We start from the raw sequence: 16079 nt of genomic DNA, 5'->3' as shown, positions 1-16079 counted from the left end.
GGCTTCTGAGCCCCTGTGCTTCCTTTAGTCAGCACCGGTACTCAAAAGCTTGACCAATGTTCACCCTCATTCTGCTTCTTTCTTGGTCTACTTTAATCTAAGAAATGAAACATTGCGAAAAAGACATTTCTCAGCGCTATGACAGAGCTACTATGATCTGGCAACACCTGAGCTCCATCTCATCTGATTCCAACCTACTATTCCTATTGGTGCAAAATCCTTTTGTGTCAAGAAGTAAATATTTATGTATTCTGGGCCCGTCATAATTTATAGAACAGTTATTTATATACTATCCATTTATTTTTCAGTAAAATTCTAGACGTTGCATGAATGTAAATTTAAAAAGAATAACTGTTTTGGTGAAACAGTTATAGCTATGACCTATAAGATCCCAGAGTCTGGAGGAAAAGCGAAGAGTCTCAGAACCCAATATTCCTGAGATCCACAGTGAAGATTCACCAGTCAGAGATGATTTGGGGAACCATACCAAATGATGCTTAGTTCTGCTCAAAAACTAAATGGACATACTTATTTCCTTTTCCAGCAGGCCTTTGTACTGGCCAACACTGACAAAATTACCAATACCTGTTATAATAACCAAAGTATGATTGTGATTGATTGGCTAACACATTGACCTGAACCCCCCAGAGAATCTAAGAGCCAGCGATGGAGATGAGCTGTGTCTTGATTATGTGCTACATATGAGATTTCCTTTTTAAACTCAGTTATAGAAAAAATACCTTTAATTATATTCAAATGTATTGCAATGCACCTGTTTATGTTGTGACGGAGTTTATAAGATCTGCAGACAGACAGACATAAACACACAGAGTGTCTCCATGGATGACATTAGGCTATATGCCAGGAATGAGCGAGACATCTTCGCACTGATCCGCCTAACCTCAATAAACAGGATATTTCTTTCACGTTGATTAAACATGCCTGAATGATATCCCTGTGGGTGATTGCTACTGAAGGGCTTGCACTACCAGAAGGCAACATTGAAGGTGTTGGAGACAGCTACAAATACCTTGAGATCCCAGGAAAATGATGGATAGAAGCCCCTGATTTACAACAGCAAGCTTCTCAGAACACATGGAGGGTTCCACCTAAAGTCCAGAAGCCTGAGACTGTGAGCTAGTAAGAAGAAGAAAGGCCAAGAGCAAGCAAACATCCAGGGTAAAGCAAGAACAATATGAGAACTGTACAGAGAAAAATAATCACAACAGCACAGGGGCAAACTGCATGAGAACAATAGCGGTTGTGGCCTAACACTTCCAAGCCAAGATCCAGGCTTGGAAGTGTTAGGCCAAGCCAAGTGTTAGGCCAAGCCAAGATGCCATTATGTTCTGGATTATTTTAGGGGCATCTTTGTACAAAGATGCCCCTAAAATAATCCAGAACATAATGGCAAACCACGTGAATGAAATAGTCTACAGGAACATCTCTGCCCTGTTAAATGGAGTTCCCACTATCAAAGTCTGAGACATCATCAAGAATGTTGCAGAATATTGAAATTAAAATCCTGTAGAATCGTCCAGATCCACAATGATAAACGAGTGATGGCTCGCCAAGCGGACACTATGGTGTTGGACAATGAAGAAATACCAAGAGTTTAAAGAGAAAATACAAGTGGAGATTTACAGATAAAGTGAAAGACGACTTGCAATGTGTTTGAGGGAACAAGATGCAAAAGATGACTTCACGGCTGTTAGTCTGTGTCTGGATCAACCTGCTGCAGACTGATAATCCAGGGTTCAGTTGGTCGAGGCAGATTAGCGTCTACACTGAGCCAGGTTCTGGTTGTGCTGGAGGTTTTTCCTTCCTGTTATGGGGGGGGGGGTTGCTCAGTATGAGGGATTGCTGCAAAGCCATCAACAATGCAGATGACTGTCCACTGTGGCTCTACGCTCTTTCAGGAGGAGTGAATGCTGTTTGGAGAGACTTGATGCAACCTGCTGGGTTTCCTTAGATAGGACATTGCTTTGACCAATTTGTATAATCTGACACAATATGTATAATCTGATTGAATTTGACTTTGGCGCTATATAAATTAAATTTAAATAAATTGATCTAATGTCTTTTCAGTATGTGGTCAGCCAGTGCTCAACAACAGGATTGTTGGAGGAGTGGAAGCTCCATCAGGCAGCTGGCCCTGGCAGGTCAGCCTGCACACCTTCACCTCTGGTCACTTCTGTGGAGGATCTCTGATCAATGACCAGTGGGTAATGACTGCTGCGCACTGCGTCCAAGGGTAAGCAACAAAATTAGAGAAAACAGACGGGTGAAAGAGTTCATAAACTCATCCAGGACTCATCATGTTAAACAGCAAAGCTAAAGAACTTCAAAGATCTAAAATAACATGACTAATTATCAGTGATATCATAGTGTCTGAAATAATTGTTCATAAAATTAAGTTTTAATGGTCTATCAGTCTCTGCAACTACACATAAAACATTTTCTAACTGGTGTTTAAAGTATGCCATTAAATCAAGGGTGACAAGTCCTAATTTCCTTATTCAACAGGCTTGGTAGCAACCCAGCTAATCTAAAGGTGTACCTAGGACGGCAGAGTCAGGAGGGATCCAACCCAAATGAAGTCGTTCGGACGGTATCAAGGATAATTTCTCACCCTGACTACTATTTTGGTCCTGACAATGACATTGCCATCCTGAAGTTGTTCACACCAGTGAATTTCACCAGTTACATCTCCCCGGTCTGCCTGGCGGCCTCAAACAGCACCTTCTACAGTGGAGTGAAATCCTGGGTTACTGGCTGGGGAGAAACTGGATATTATGGTGAGTTGAAAAGAACTCCCACATATGATCAGAGAATGCAATAAACTGTGCTGAACTCATTGCTGTAGATAAAAACAACACAAAACTGTGTAACATCTGTCAATACAATGCTGCCGGCAAGTCACGTAATTATTTGGCTCTCTTGAGTATTTATAAAATTTGTTTTTTGTTAACAAACTGAATTTCCAATTCCTTTAGATCCCCTTCCTTCACCAGGCAATCTTTTGGAAGTGGAGGCACAGGTTGTGGGCAGTGGCCAATGCAGATGTGATTACAGTGAAATAGCCGGCGACATAATTTCTGACAACATGATATGTGCTGGGTTTCGTGAAGGAGGGAAGGGACCCTGTTTTGTAAGTCTTACGTCATTGGATCATTACTGACTTTCTGTATTTATTCCTCAGCTGCTTTAAACAAAATGTTTCTGGTCTTAAAGGGAGATTCTGGAGGTCCACTAGTAAGCAAGCAGGGGGATCGATGGATTCAGGCTGGAATTGTGAGTTTTGGGATAGGCTGTGCCAAGCCATTTTTCCCAGCAGTTTATGCAAGAGTGTCCCAGTACAACAACTGGATCAACAGTCACATCACCAGAAACCAGCCGGGCTTCATCCACTTTACATCAAACAAGACCGAAAGTGACCTCAATGTTAACTGTACAGCACCCACCTTCGACCCAATAACAGTAAACATATCTGAAGGTACTACACACTAAATCGTATAGAAAACAATTTGATGGTAACACACAAGCTGCTTTGCATTGTTGAATAATGTGAAGGAAATCAGTTTAACATCCTGACTTCAGATCGATTTAACTGATCTATAATCCAGTTTAATCTCAATTCTTTTCAGTATGTGGTCAGCCAGCACTCAACACCAGGATTGTTGGAGGAGAGGAAGCTCCTCCAGGCAGCTGGCCCTGGCAGGTCAGTCTGCACATATTTAACCACATCTGTGGAGGATCTTTGATTACAGACCAGTGGGTGCTGACTGCTGCTCACTGCGTCCAAGGGTAAGCAAAAAAAACAAACAAGAAACAACACCCCAACTCAGAGCTAGATAGCTGGTCAGTTTCAATTTATGGTTTATTCTTACTAGTCAGCATAAAAACCTCCAATTCACAACACATATCATCTCAAGTCACATTACAAAGTCAATTCAATCAAATCATGCTGATTGGCCAAAAAGTTTCCACTCTAAGGAAACCCAGCAGGTTGCATCAAGTCTCTCCAAGCAGCATTCACTCCTCCTGAAAGAGCGTAAGGCAAGGCAAGGCAAGGCAAGGCAAGGCAAGGCAAATTTATTTATATAGCACAATTCAGTACAAAGACAATGCAAAGTGCTTTACATGATTAAAATATAGCAAAATAAAACAGAATAAAAGCAAGTAGGAATAAAATATAGATAGAAAATAGAACAAAAAAGGTGTGATTCAGTTAACTAGGACAGTTGAAGGCAATTTTAAACAAATGTGTTTTTAATCTTGATTTAAAAGAACTCAGGCTTTCCGCACTTTTACAGTTTTCTGGAAGTTTGTTCCAGATAATTGGAGCATAGGAACTAAATGCTGCTTCTCCATGTCTGGTTCTGGTTCTAGGTATGCAGAGCAGGCTGGAGTCAGAAGACCTGAGTGGTCTGGAGGGTTTATACGCTGATAACAAGTCTGTGATGTATTTAGGAGCTAAGCCATTTAAGGATTTATAGACTAACAGAAGTATTTTAAAGTCTATTCTCTGAGATACAGGGAGCCAGTGTAAGGACTTTAGAACTGGGGTTATGTGCTCTACTTTCTTAGTATTAGTGAGGATGCGGGCAGCAGCGTTCTGGATCAGCTGCAGCTGTCTGATCCACTTTTTAGGCAGACCTGTGAAGACACCGTTGCAGTAATCAATTCGACTAAAGATAAACGCATGGATTAGTTTTTCTAGATCCTGCTGAGACATCAGTCCTTTAATCCTAGAAATGTTCTTCAGGTGATAGAAAGCCGACCTTGTAACTGTCTTTAGATGCTTTTGGAGGTTCAGGTCTGAGTCCATCACTACTCCCAGATTTCGGGCCTGATTAGTGGTTTTTAGCTGAAGCGACTGAAGCTGTGTGCTAACTTTTGATCTTTCCTCTATTGGTCCAAATATTATTACTTCAGTTTTGTTTTTATTCAATTGGAGAAAATTTTGGCACATCCACGTATTGATTTCTTCCAGGCATTTACTCAGTGCCTGAACTGGTTCATAGTCACCTGGTGACATGGTGATGTAGAGCTGTGTGTCATCTGCATAGTTATGGTAGCTGATGTTGTTATTTTTTATTATCTGAGCTAGAGGGAGCATGTAGATATTGAAGAGGAGGGGACCCAGAATGGACCCTTGGGGAACCCCACATGTGATTTTTGTCGTCTGGGATGTAAAGTTACCTACTGATACAAAAAAAGTCCCTGTCCTTTAAGTAGGATTTAAACCAGTGGAGAGCTGTAGCAGAGAGGCCGACCCAGTTCTCCAGGCGCTCTAACAGAATGGAGTGATCAACAGTATCAAATGCTGCACTAAGGTCCAATAGTACCAGCACGGTGGTTCTTCCATAGTCTGTATTTATATGGATGTCATTAAACACCTTGATCAGGGCGGTCTCTGTACTGTGGTGAGCACGGAAACCTGACTGGAAAACGTCAAAGCGGCTGGTCGTAGTTAAGAAGGTGTTTAATTGTTGAAATACAACTTTTTCAATTATCTTACTGATAAAGGGGAGGTTTGAGATGGGCCTGTAGTTCTGGAGTAGAAGTTTGTCTAAATTATTCTTTTTCAGCAGTGGTTTGATAATTGCTGTTTTTAGGGACTGGGGGAAAACACCTGACAGAAGGGACGTGTTTATTATCTGAGTCAAATCAGACGCTATGACAGGTAAAACTTTTTTAAAGAAAGCTGTGGGTAGAACATCAAGACAGCAGGAGGAGGAACTTAGCTGCTGAATGATCTCATCCAAGCTTTTGTAGTTTATTTGGCTGAATTGGGACATTTTGTCAGGATAAATTCCAGCTGAGTACGGCTTTGGTTCTAGAGTTGGTGTGGATGTACAAACTGATCCTCTAATTTTTAGGATTTTCTCAGTAAAGAAGTTAGCAAATTCATTGCAGGCCCAGGTGGAGTGGAGTTCTGAAGCCACGGACACAGGAGGATTTGTTAACCTGTCGACTGTGGCAAATAAGACACGAGCGTTATTAATGTTTTTCTTAATGATCTCAGAGAAGAAAGATTCTCTTGCATTTTTCAGTTGTAAGTTATATCTGTAAAGTCTCTCTTTATAGATGTCATAGTGAACCTGGAGTCTATTTTTTCTCCACCTGCGTTCAGCTTTGCGACATTCCCTTTTTTCACTTCTAACTGATCGAGCATTTCTCCAAGGAGATTTTTTTCTTCCCGTAAAAAACCTTCACTTTAACTGGAGCAATGCAGTTAATGATGTCTGAGACTTTAGACTGAAAGTTATCTACTAGCTCATCTACTGAGTTGCAGCCCAAGGTTGAAGTAGCAGAGTAAGCTTGAATAAAATTTTCTGTGGCATTTTCCTTAAAGGTGCGTTTTCTTACGATGTCCCTTCGGCTAAATGAGTCACTGGAAATGATACATTCAAAGGTAACGGAGAAGTGATCGGATAAGGCAACATCAGTTACATTGACCTGTGAAATGTTTAGACCTTTAGTGATGATTAAGTCTAAAATATGTCCCTGTTTGTGTGTTGGCTGTTTAACATGCTGTGTTAAACCAGTTTCTAAGTGTGTCACACAGTTCTTTTGCACTTCTGTCTTCAGGGTTGTCAACGTGAAAGTTGAAGTCTCCAACAATAATTAAAAAGTCATAATCAACACATATCACAGACAGCAGGTCACTGAAATCCTTAAAAAAGTTTGATGTGGACTTAGGAGGCCTGTAAACATTCAGAAACATAGTTCGTACCGGGCTCTTTACCTGGAGAGCCAAATGTTCAAAAGAGTCAAATTTTCCCAAAAACACCTTTTTACACTTTAGTGAATCATTAAACAATGTTGCTACTCCTCCACCTTTCCTTTGCTGTCTGCTCTCACAAAGAAAATTGTAGTTTGGAGGAGTCGACTCCAGCAGTATTACTTCTTCATTAGATTCATGTAACCATGTTTCTGTTAAAAACATAACATCAAGATTATTGTCAATAATGAAGTCATTAATTAAAAGGGATTTTCCTGACAGAGATCTAATGTTTAATAAACCCAGTTTATATGATTTGGTGGTTGATGGTGTCTTTGTGGCAGGTTGCATCTGACAGTTTATGATTTTTAAGTACGACTGATTATTCCTGTCTGTTTTCCTTTTGCTTTTCTTATTTCTGCCACGTATCATAACAGATATTCCATGTTCTCCGTCAGGAGGCCCAGGCTTATGCTGGTGGCGGTCTTGACTGATAAACGTACAGCCAGGGCCTGCTGTATATCACAAGGACGTTATCCGAAGGTCTTCAGGACAGGCATGTTCTGTGATATGTAGAGGAGGAGGAGGATCTGGACCTCTGCGTCCTTTGGAAGATGCTGATTTAGTCACAGAACTGTGGTTTTCAGAATTAATATGTGGGGAGGATGTCAACTGTAGACCAATCTTAAGGACTTTGTTCATGGTGTGAGAAAAATCCAGAAAAGGAACCTCTGGGCTTTGTGGAGAGGAAGGCGAGGCGGGTGTAGTCTGGATCGGTGTCCGTGACGATGGCGATTCTTGGTCCTCTCTTTGTCCTGCTGAGATCTGGGATGAATCCTCCTGTAATTCTGATGTAGCCTCTTTCTGTGTCATCTTTCTGGCCATCTTTATCTTGGCTTGTTCGGGCTGCACTGGGCTTATCTTTTGTTTAGGCACTGGATGTTCTTTGTTTTGGGACAAAGCTGATGACGTATGGTTCACAGAATAGAAGATGTTTGAAATCAGTCGTTTTGCACCTGACCTATTTAGAAAGAAGCCATTGCTGCTAAACAGATGTCTTCTTTCCCAGAAGATGTTAAAGTTGTCTATGAAGGTTACAGTTGTTTCTTTGCATGTTTTTTCCAGCCATTTGTTTAGCATCAGAATTCGGGAAAAAATCTCGTCTCCACAAGCCACGGGCGGGAAAGGGCCGCTCAGAAGCACCTTGACATTTTTGCCATGAACTAAGTTCAACAGACGAATGTAATCCTCTTTCAATACTTCTGATTTTCTTATCCGGGTGACGTCGCCCAGGGCTTCAGCTTGTATTATGAGTTTTTCCAAGGTCGGGCGCTCTTTCAAGATCCTTGGAAGGATGTCTAATAAATCAGACACCAGGCCATAGTTCGAATCGTTATAAATTAACACCTCTGTGTTTTTCTTGTTACAGAAATGTTTAATCCCACATACAGACCCACTGCATAAAATCAGGGTCCTTGGCCCCGTGGCATGTCTTTTCTCTGATGTATTAGAGCGAAAGTCGTTGACGTACCTCTGAGTGTTGTCATGATTCTCCTGGGTCACATTTTGGAGCGGAGCGAATCTGTTTCGTAAAGGAATTCCAGCATTTCCAGCAGGTTTACTCCTATCATTTGTTGTGGGAACAGCCCGCTGTTGTTTCACTTGTCCTGGGACATCTCTCTGTAGTCTCGGCCAGTTTTCTTTGTCTAGGCGTGGGGTTCGTTGATCCTTTGGTCTTGCACCCTGAGTGATCCAGGGATTCTCATTTTCCTCAGGGATCTGTTTGTTCAGAGAGTTGCTGGGCTGGTGGTCCCCGTTTGGAGTCGCAGGCAGGGTTGTTTCATTTCCATACGCGCCGTTTATATCATAATTCAGTTCGAGTCGGCATATCTTCTGTTCTATAACAGCGATCTTTTGTAGAAGCATGTCAAGGTCCACTGTGGTGAAGGTAGGCATCTTTGCAAAATCAAAATCAAAAATAAATAAAGAGAAAATAAATAAAAATAACTAAATCCAACTTTCCGTGGTTTTGGCAAAGAGATAAAAAGGAGATAAAAAGTAAAACGCAGGAAAATGCAAGCAAGCAGGGAGCAGAGAAAAAAGCGTCCGAGCAGGCAGAGAGGCGGAGCAGAGCCACAGTGAACAGTCGTTTGCATTGTTGATGGCTTTGCAGCAATCCCTCATACTGAGCATGCATGAAGCGATAGTGGAGAGGAAAATTCCCCATAACAGGGAGGAAAACTTCCAGCAGAATCAGGCTCAGTGTGATCGCTCATCTGCCTCGACCCACTGGGGTTTAGAGAAGACAGAGCAAAGACACAGAAAGCTCAGAAGCACACATTGATCCAGGAAACCTTTCTATGATGTCACAGCTAAACAGAACACCAGCCCAGATGTACCTACTATGAGAAAAAAACAGAGACCATAAAAAATAAAAGTTAATATAATAACAAATAATATAAAATCTGACAACAGAAGGAGAACTTGGCAAAGTGAGAAACATAGACCCTGATGTCCTTCATTAGCCTAAGCCTATAGCAGCATAACTAGAGATAGCTCAGGGTAACCTGATGTAGCACTGGACCCCATGCTACCCAACAAATAAAACTGGACTTTGAAGAAGATTTTATATTAAAATGAAAAAAAATGGAATCTGTCAGCTAAATAAGATTAAACAAGCCTAATACTTTTCCCTTAATCCCCACAGTATGTTCAAGTCTTTCTAGCAGAATATTGTGATCAACTGTGTCAAATGCAGCGCTGAGATCTAACAGGAAAAATACAGACACAAGTCCAATATCTGAGGCCATGAGAATATCATTAGTGACCTTCACCAGAGCTGTTTCAGTTCTATGATGAGCTTTGAAGCCTGACTGAAACTCTTCAAATGGGTCATTACTTTGTAAATGCTCACATACTTGATTAGCAACTATTTTCTCAAGAATTTTAGATAAGAAAGGAGGATTAAATATAGGTCTGTAATTTATAAAGTAATTTTGATCAAGAAATTGTTTCTTAAGTAAAGGTTTAATAACAGCTACTGTAAAAGCCTGTGGTACATATCACTTAATCTGGATAGCATTAACTGTGAAAAAAAGCACAAGAAGCACACATCCAGTAGTCTGTTCTACATTAGATGGTAATAGCGGGTGATCTGTCTTCTCTGGATGATGTCACAGTTAACAGAACGTCAGACCAGGTGTACCTACTATGAAGAAAAAAGAGGGAGAACAAAAAGTTAAAAGCTGAAATGACAACAGTCATTTCACTGTAATACAATGCAAATCTGGAGAACAGTAGAAATCAGTAGAGTGAGAAAAATAGGCCCTGATGTCCTCCAGTAGCCTAAGCCTATAGCAGCATAACTACAGAGATAGCTCAGGGTAACCTAAGCCACTCTAACTGGAAGCTTTGTCACAAAGGAAAGTTTTAAGCTTAGTCTTAAAAGTAGATAGGGTGTCTGCCTCATGGACCAAAACTGGGAGTTGGTTCCACAGAAGAGGAGCCTGATAGAGACTCTATCTATTCAGAGACTCTAGGAACCACCAGTAGACCTGCAGTCTGGGGGCGAAGTGCTCTGTTAGGAATATATGGGGTAATCAGAGCTCTGATATATGATGGAGCTTGATTATTGAGGACTTTATACATTAGAAGAAGAATTTTAAATTGTATTCTTGATTTAACAGGAAGCCAATGAAGGGAAGCTAAAATTGGAGAAATATGATCCCTTTTGTTGATTTTCATCAGAACTCTTGCTGCAGCATTTTGGATCAGCTGAAGACTTTGAACTGCGTTTTGTGGACTTCCTGATAGTAAAGAATTACAATAGTCCAGCCTTGAAGTAACAAATGCATGGACTAGTTTTTCAGCATCACCCCTGGACAGAATGTTTCTAATTTTGCCGATATTTCGGAGGTGAAAAAAGGAAACTCTGGAAACCTGTTTAATATGGGATTTAAAAGACATGTCTTGGTCGAAAACACCAAGATTTTTTTTACTTTCTTACCAGAGGCCAAGTTAATGCCATCCAGATTAAGTGATTGATTAAGAACTTTATTTTTTGAGGACTCTGGTCCAAAGATTATAACTTCTGTCTTGTCAGAATTTAAATGCAGGAAATTTAAAGTCATCCAGCTTTTAATGTCATCAAGACATGACTTCAGTCGAATTAATAGATTGGATTCATCAGGATTTAAGGTTAAATATAGGTGAGTGTCATCACCATAACAGTGTAAATTAATCCCATGCTGTCTGATAATTTTGCCAATCGGAAGCAGATTATATATATATATATATATATATATATATATATATATATATATATATATATATATATATATATATATATATATATATAATGCTTTCCCCTTAATCCCTACAGTATGCTTAAGTCTTTGTAGGAGAATATTGTGATCAACTGTGTCAAATGCAGCACTGAGATCTAGCAGGACAAGTATAGACACAAGTCCATTATCTGAGGCCATGAGAATATCATTGGTGACCTTTACCAGAGCTGTTTCTGTGCTATGATGAGCACTGAAGCCTGACTGAAACTCCTCAAGTAGGTCATTACTTTGTAAATGTTCACAGAGTTGATTAGGCAAGGCAAGGCAAGGCAAATTTATTTATATAGCACAATTCAGTACAAAGACAATGCAAAGTGCTTTACATGATTAAAACATAGCAAAATAAAACAGAATAAGAGCAAGTAGGAATAAAATATAGATAGAAAATAGAACAAAAAAGTGGTGATTCAGTTAACTAGGACAGTTGAAGGCAATTTTAAACAAATGTGTTTTTAATCTTGATTTAAAAGAACTCAGGCTTTCCGCACTTTTACAGTTTTCTGGAAGTTTGTTCCAGATAATTGGAGCATAGGAACTAAAAGCTGCTTCTCCATGTTTGGTTCTGGTTCTAGGTATGCAGAGCAGACTGGAGTCAGAAGACCTGAGTGGTCTGGATGGTTTATACGCTGATAACAAGTCTGTGATGTATTTAGGAGCTAAGCCATTTAAGGATTTATAGACTAACAGAAGTATTTTAAAGTCTATTCTCTGAGATACAGGGAGCCAGTGTAAGGACTTTAGATTAGCAACTACTTTCTCAAGAATTTTAGATAAGAAAAGAAGATTAGATATAGGTCTGTAATTTACCAACTCGTCTTGATCAAGAGAAGGTTTCTTAAGTAAAGGTTTAATAACAGCTACATTAAAAGCCTGTGGTACATATCCATTTACTAAGGATAGATTAATCATGTCTAAAATAGGACCACTGATCAAAGGGAATACCACCTTAAACAATTTGGTTGGGATTGGGTCTAACATACAGGTAGAAGGTTTAGATAAAACTAATATTTTAGATAGCTCAGAAAGCTCTACTGCTTCTAAACAGTTCAGGCACCGCACAGGTTCTAAAGATTCCTCCAACGCTGCCTCACTTGCTGAGGACAAGGTAATCATGTTTGGGAGGATGCCAATTATTTTATTTTTAATGGAATCGATTTTATTTATGAAGAATCCCATAAAATCATTACTGCTCAGAGCTAAGGGAATGGATGGATCAACGGAGCTATGACTCTGCAAGTTTGGCAACTGTACTGAAGAGAAATCTAGGATTATTTTTGTTCTCCTCAATTAATGATGAAAAATATGCTGCTCTAACTCTGCGAAGGGTCTTGTTATACAGCAATAGACTGTCCCTCCAGATTAGGTAGGATTCCTCTTGGTGTGTAGAGCGCCATTTTCTCTCCAATTTCCTAACATTGTGCTTCAAGAAACGCAGCTCTGATCTAAACCAGGTAGCCAGCTTCCTGTGAATAATCACCTTCTTTTTCAAGGGAGCTACATTGTCTAATGCAGAACGCAATGATGAAGCCATCCGTTAACAAAGACATCTATTTGTGAATGGGAAGAAACAACATTGCTGCTATCTGCAGGACATTTCTGCAATACTGACGATGTTAAAAGGGGAACGGACTCTTTAAAGTTTGATGCAGCATTGTCCGATAAAGATCTACTATAATGAAACCCTCTTTTGGGGGTGGAGAACTCAGTTAGATTAAACTGAAATGTTATTAAAAATGATCAGATAGGACAGGGTTGTGTGAGGAAATACAGTTAATGCTTCACAATCAATGCCATATGTCAGCACAAGGTCTAAAGTATGGAGCCAAGAGTGCGTCGATTTATGCACATTTTGAGCAAAACCAATTGAATCTAGGATAGTTTTAAAGGCTACACTAAGGTTATCACATTCTGTGTCAACATGAATGTTAAAATCACCCACTATAATAACCTTGTCAGTGTTTATCACCAAATCAGATAAGAAGTCTGAGAGCTGATCCAAAAACTGGGTGTGAGGGCCCGGTGGACGATACAAAACAACAAACAGAAGAGGTTTAGTTGCTTTGCAATTTGGATAAGGGAAACTGAGGGGTAAATGTTCAAAAGAACTGTAGTTATTAATTGGCCTGGGACTAATTAATAAATCTGACTGAAAGATGGTTGCCACTCCTCCTCCTCTTCCCACAAATCTAGGAATGTGGAAATTTGAATAATTGGAGGGAGTTGACTCATTTATACTAACGTAGTCCTCTTGTAGCCAGGTTTCTGTGAGACAAAATAAATGAATCTGACTATCAGGAATCAATTCATTAACTAACAGTCTTTGGAGGGAGAGACCTTATATTTATTAGACCACATTTAATTGTTTTTTTTTTTTTGGTTCAAAGTGAGCCAAGGTTCAAGGTAATTTTTTATTATATTTTTATGATTTGTTCCTTTTAGATCAGTTTTTGATCTGTTTTTGATCTGTTAAGTTTTGGCCGTGGGAAAGACACCGTCTAAATAAGGTAATGGGTGGGCAACAGTACAGAAGCTGCAGAGAGGTGTGCGAAACTACGGCTCTGCTTCCTGGTCTGGACCCTGGGATGTCAGGGTTATTTTCATTCTCCTCTATTAATGATGAAAAATATGATGCTGTAACTCTGTGAAGGGTCTTTTTATACAACAGTAGACTGTTATTCGAGATTAGTTAGGACTCCTCTCTGAGCGCCTGACGTTCAGACCTCGAGATAAGTTATGGAAAGGTTGAATCTGGAGAATCTTGTGGTCGGTCCAGATGACTATGGGCTGCGACAGGCTGACTCGATGCGGAAGTGAGAGCAGCATTCAGCTGGCTAAGCTGAGCGGCGACTAGCTGTAACTGTTCCTGCTTTGAATTGACCGCTAAACCGAGAACCTGCAACTGTTCCTGCTGGGCGGCTAACTGCCGACCGAATGTGTCTGCTGGGCTTTGCTGGCCAGAGTGTTCTTCTGTCATGGTTTTTAAGTGTTTGGCTCACATGCAGACACAGACAGAAACAGATTTAAGATGTTTATCAAAGGTCTGAACGTCAGAGCTGGAACGACTGTGGGAAGAAAGGGGATAACATTACTGAGGATCAAACCAGGGGAAAACGTACCAGAAGCTGCGCCGCTTACCGTTTAGTTGGGGAGACCTATCCGGGGGGAATGAGTGACGAAGGAACTCTGTGACCATAACTCACTGATGGAAACAAGTAGATGAGTGAATGGAGGGCTGGCAGATGGAAGGCTGGTGAGGGGTCCGGACAGCACCCCAGAAACGGCAGGCAGGAGGGGCAGCTGGAAGGGTGTTTGTGGATAAACTAGGTGAATCCAGGAAGGGGTTCTCACGCCTGGCTTGGTACCACCAAGAGAGTATGAGTGGAGATGCCAGAGCAAAATCTGGCAGGGATTATGAAGCCTGGTTCACTGAGCACAACGCCAAGACAGGTGAGTAAATCCAAACATGACAAGACTGGAGAATAACAGGAGACAAAGTTAGTTCAAGAACAGGGTTTCCAAAAACTCACAGGTACGAGGCACAGGAGACAGATCAGAGGCCTAGGCATACCATGACGGGGTAACACTCTGGCATCTTCCAGCTATCTCTGAACTCCTTATAAAGCCCGAGGTGAAAGCTCCTTGATGAGCAGCAGGTGTGGGCCACGCCCACCAGTCAACTACAACCACCTGTGAAGCTGAGTTAGAGCACTGAAACACAGAGAACCCTGACACTCTGAAATATGTAGATCACCATTTTCTCTACAACTTTCTAACAATGTGCTTCAAAGAACGCACCACTAATTCAGATAAGTCTGAGAACTGATCTAAAAGCTGAGAGTAAGGGCCTGGTGGGCGATGCAAAACAAAAAACAGAAGTGGTTTCATTGCTTTGCAGTTTGGATGAGGGAAACTAAGGGTTAAATATTTAAACGATTGTAGTTATTAATTGGCCTGGGACTAATTAATAAATCAGACTGAAAGATGGTTGAGACTCCTCCTCATCCTTATTCCTGGAAATGTGAACATTTAAATAATTAGGAGTTGACTCATTTATACTAACGTAGTCATCTTCTAACCAGGGTTCTGTGAGACAACTGACACACACAGCCCTGGTCACTCCATGTTTTAACATGTCACTTTCCCTTGCCCTGTGTCTGTTGGGGTTTCCCACCTTGGTAGCATTTTCCTTAATTTGTCAGGTGGTGGAGTTATCCATTTACATCGGGGTGAGTTACCTTTAAAACTCAAATTAGGAAGTGCCCTCTGTGCCCAAAGTTGTGACTGGTAAAACAGCTTAAACAAATGAAACTCTTAAAGCATTGTGCAAACACTAATCATCTGAAACAAGTCACAGGTCTTTATCATCTTAGTTTAGCCAAATATAAAATTAACTTAATTATTTTCTTTCTGGCTCTTCTGACAGGTACTGATAGGGTTATTAGACTTAGACTTCCTTTATTGTCATTTTGTATGCACAGAGTGCATACAGAACGAAATTTCGTTTTCATACAGCTCAGAAAAATTGCAGGAACTCTACAGGATACCTTGCAGTGAATTACAGTACAGGATAAAAATGCGGTAATAAATCGCAGTTCAGTTACAGGATAAGTTCCAATTGACTTCCGGGTAAAGTGCAGCAGTGCACAGTAGGCAGTTGAAATGTAAACAAATGTAAACATGCAGTAAGTTTCCAATAAAGGGCAGCAGTGATTCAACAGTGGACGGTTGCATTGTAAACAATTATGCAGTAATTCCGGGTAAAGTGCAGCAGTGATATTGGAGACTAAGAGTTGAGCAGCATTTATAATGCTGGATAAGGGTACTGTACAAATGTGCAAATCAGTGAGTGTGGTACACAGTCCATTTTATAGTCCATATTATAAATAACCCCTATATTATCCTACAAAGAAAACCACACAAACACAAGTTTAGACTTTTCTGCAGACAAGGAGAAAAAGCGCCAGACGGAGAATCATACTCCCTTGAATGTCTGTGCACTACTC

The 16079-nt window shown here is 40.5% G+C and overlaps 1 protein-coding gene across 1 annotated transcript in view; it reads left to right on the top strand.

The window, feature by feature from the left end:
- The window catches only part of LOC105924446 (transmembrane protease serine 9-like), a 156393-nt gene that overhangs the window by 128875 nt on the left and 11439 nt on the right, over positions 1-16079 (top strand). Inside the window, exons 8-12 of the mRNA XM_036148751.1 lie at positions 2089-2254; positions 2527-2798; positions 2997-3151; positions 3235-3496; positions 3648-3807. Coding sequence (XP_036004644.1) covers positions 2089-2254; positions 2527-2798; positions 2997-3151; positions 3235-3496; positions 3648-3807 — 1015 coding nt within the window. The remainder of the gene's footprint in view (positions 1-2088; positions 2255-2526; positions 2799-2996; positions 3152-3234; positions 3497-3647; positions 3808-16079) is intronic.

The sequence above is a fragment of the Fundulus heteroclitus genome, chromosome 16 (genome assembly GCF_011125445.2).
Source record: "Fundulus heteroclitus isolate FHET01 chromosome 16, MU-UCD_Fhet_4.1, whole genome shotgun sequence".
NCBI lineage: Eukaryota > Metazoa > Chordata > Actinopteri > Cyprinodontiformes > Fundulidae > Fundulus > Fundulus heteroclitus.
Note: the sequence above shows the minus strand (reverse complement) of the source record. Positions and strands in the feature narration are given on the sequence as shown.